Source organism: Penaeus chinensis, chromosome 42 (assembly GCF_019202785.1).
Source record: "Penaeus chinensis breed Huanghai No. 1 chromosome 42, ASM1920278v2, whole genome shotgun sequence".
In the NCBI taxonomy this organism is placed as follows: domain Eukaryota; kingdom Metazoa; phylum Arthropoda; class Malacostraca; order Decapoda; family Penaeidae; genus Penaeus; species Penaeus chinensis.
Genome location: NC_061860.1, coordinates 1,639,358 through 1,642,520, shown reverse-complemented (window position 1 = coordinate 1,642,520; position 3,163 = coordinate 1,639,358). Strand labels below are relative to the sequence as shown.

Here is a 3,163-nt window from a genome sequence, read left to right as displayed (position 1 = left end):
TTCCTCACTGTACAGCCAGACGAGTTTCCTACTGCTCACCGTAAGAGCCTAGCACAGTGGACTAAAAGCTTGGAAGAATTTAATAAGCAATATATCAAGGGAAAATTAAGGGACTCAGAAGTGAATGAAGAAGACAGTGAACTCATGTCAGGAACCATGACGATTGGTGCTGGCCCTAATAGCACATCCTTGCCAGGTAACCATCCCAAAAAGGCACAGGAGCTAAATGAAGTCCGTCCCTTTACTCTGGCTGACTTTGCTCGAGAATATTCTTCCGATTCTGAAGACTCCGAGTCGCCAGAATTTGCAGAAACTATTGACTCTGGCGTTGCAAGTTTGGCAGGTGAGGAGATCAGTATTATATATATGTATATTGTCTTTGGATATGCATTCCATATATTTATAATTATTTTTAAAGGTAACATGGCCATCACAATAACCCCAATTTAGTGTGCCATGGAAAACAAGATTGCCCCCAATTAACACTAATTTAACACAATGAAGATTGGTAATCTGGATAAAAAAGGGTATCAAAGTGTAAATCTCATTAACACATGCACTAGGGGCACCATTTAGAAATTGATTTCCTTTTGCTACAGTTCTGCAACGGATGGAGTATTGGTCAGATTCATCTTTCATTTTTCATTGTGTATGTTTTAGTACTGATTCACTCCTTGAATAGAAAATAACACTTTGTTTCCCTCTTTCCAGATGGGCACCAGAGCATATATAGAGTGGCCACCGAGCGGGACATAGCCACTTTGATGACGGATTATAGGAGACGAAAGAACCAGCATTCACTTCCTTCCATGCATAGAGAGAAGAGATCAAATCCCTTTTTGGAAAGAAAACCAAGCAGGCCAGCTGATCCGGTGCCGCAGGAAATAGAGGAGCAAAGAACTAATAGTTTAATGAAGGTGAAGCATTTAATTTCTTTGTGTTTTGTTTTTTTGTTTCTTTAGTCATGATCATTAGCATATGTAAGTATGTGTATGATTATTATTATTGGTATTATGCAGCTTTTTTTTATTACGGTTTGTAATAATTTTGTTTGGTTTTAACAGTTGCTGCATATGCATTTTGTTTATTGGTATTGACATAGTATTAGTGAATTATAGTTGTTACCATAGTTGTTTTTTTCATTAATGTTTTTATTATCAATCATTATCATTGTTGATTGCTCTGTACTCTGCTGTGGTATGCATTATTCAGTGAACATTAACTGAACTTTTGACCTGTTACCATCCACAGGACAGTGAAGCTCACCTGAAAGTGTGGACAGAGATGGTTGTGACTGTGTTTGACCTCATCAGTCAGCTGAGTGATTCTGAGCTGCGTCCACTGCTGCCTCTCCTTTTCCCTACTGTGCGATCCCTAACGGCACATGCGCACGACCCCCATCTGCGGCAGGTGGTGGCAGAGCTCCTCACCAGAGTTGCAAATTTGTATGGCTTTAGTCCAGCTGAGTAATGTATCCGTTACTCACATAAAAGACAGAACAAAACCAAAAAACAAAGAACAAAAAAAAAAAATAACAACAAAATGGTACTGTTTCCAGACATAGTAAAGTGTCATATTTCAGTGTTCTAAAATATATGGTACTAAATGAAGTGTGAATATCAAATTGATTTTGTCACATAGCTTTTGTGGCTTTTTCGAGAAGACTGTTGTATCATATTCTCCTGTGATTGGTGTTTAATTTATTCTTTCAGAAAGTTTTAAACCATTAAAATCACCATTATGCAAAACAGTTCTGTTTATCAGATTTAGTGTGGACCTTTCAGTTGTGATGAATGTCAGTCCTTTTCAATTGTACCTGCTTCACACAAAAAGTAAATATATATAGTTTTTTTCTCTCTTTATTTCCTTTTTTTTCTTTCCTGTTCTTTTTTTCAAGAAATTCGTGATTTTTTATGCAGAATTGGTAATATTTATTATTGCTAACATTCTATGGAGAAGAAAAACTATCAATATGAATTTTGTATGATTGAAAGAAGCTGAAAGTTTATCCTGCATATGTTAATTATTAATATTTCAAAACTGTTTACCAGGTGATAATGAATGTTGTGATATCTTAGTAGAACTTTGCATTCACCTATATGCTAATTGTTGTTACTAAACCAACATTAATCTACATGATTTAACAAAACACTCCACCATGTTGATACAATGGCAGAAATACCCACTAGATCTTTTTTGTGTAATGTGATTTTTTCTGCCATTAATCTAAATGTGAAAAGAATTAGGCAGAAGTAGTAGTAGTTGTTGCTATGTTATTATGACAATTTTCTCTCTCGGTCTCATTTTCTCTCTCTACTTTTCCTCTCATTAGTATTCATGATGTCTTTCTTCTGCAAACCAACTGATATTGTATTAAAGGGCTTATCAGGTTTGAGTGTGATAGTGTCATTTATATATTAACATAAGTGGTTGTAGTGGATTTGCTCGTGGATATTTGCACGTACGAGGCACTTCAGGCATGTAGCAAAATATATAAAACTTAACGTGAGAATCAACTGGAATATCTGATGTTACACTGACACATTTGATTAAATTGTGGGTGTAAGAGATCTTCTAAAGATGCTATTTTTATTGATTTATCAAGTCATTTTCACATAATGATAAACAGACCTGTAATGCAATTTTGCTGGACTTTGTTTGCATCTGTCAGCTATTAACTCCTTATATCTGAGGCAACTGTCACCCAATAACCCCTTATATAGAAGGAAACCATACATGGTTGTTAATGCTATAAGGGTGACACGGGATTGAAAGGGTTAAGAGCAAAGGCAGAAGGAAAACCAAACTTTAGATTGATTTTGTTTCCACACTAATATATTTGAAGATGTTACCTTTTTAGAAACTTAAAAAACAACTTATGTCTTATTGAATGGTGTATAATACTAGTCATGAAATTTAGGATGAATATATTTTTGTGCTATTTGATTATTTAATGATAGGAATACATAAACTGACTATGTATAATCAATATTGGTAAACTCCAAAATAATTTTCCTCTCCTCCTCTACTGTTGCTATGAACTTAGAAACAAGAAAATACTATAAAGTTGTTGTAAAGAAACTAACCTACGTAAAAGATCATAAAGACTGCATCGCATTTGTGAAAAAAAGGAAAAAAGATATATTATTGTAATATATGATAT

At 34.6% G+C, this 3,163-nt stretch overlaps 1 protein-coding gene across 5 annotated transcripts in view; it reads left to right on the top strand.

Moving 5' to 3' along the window:
- Positions 1–3,163, top strand: part of LOC125047829 (brefeldin A-inhibited guanine nucleotide-exchange protein 3-like) — a 30,318-nt gene extending 27,155 nt beyond the window's left edge. For all 5 annotated transcript variants that reach the window (XM_047646334.1, XM_047646336.1, XM_047646331.1 and 2 more), the window contains 3 exons: positions 1–343; positions 712–917; positions 1,252–3,163. The exon at positions 1–343 is cut by the window's left edge and continues 589 nt beyond it. In XM_047646334.1, coding sequence (XP_047502290.1) covers positions 1–343; positions 712–917; positions 1,252–1,470 — 768 coding nt within the window. In that variant the 3' untranslated portion in view covers positions 1,471–3,163. The remainder of the gene's footprint in view (positions 344–711; positions 918–1,251) is intronic.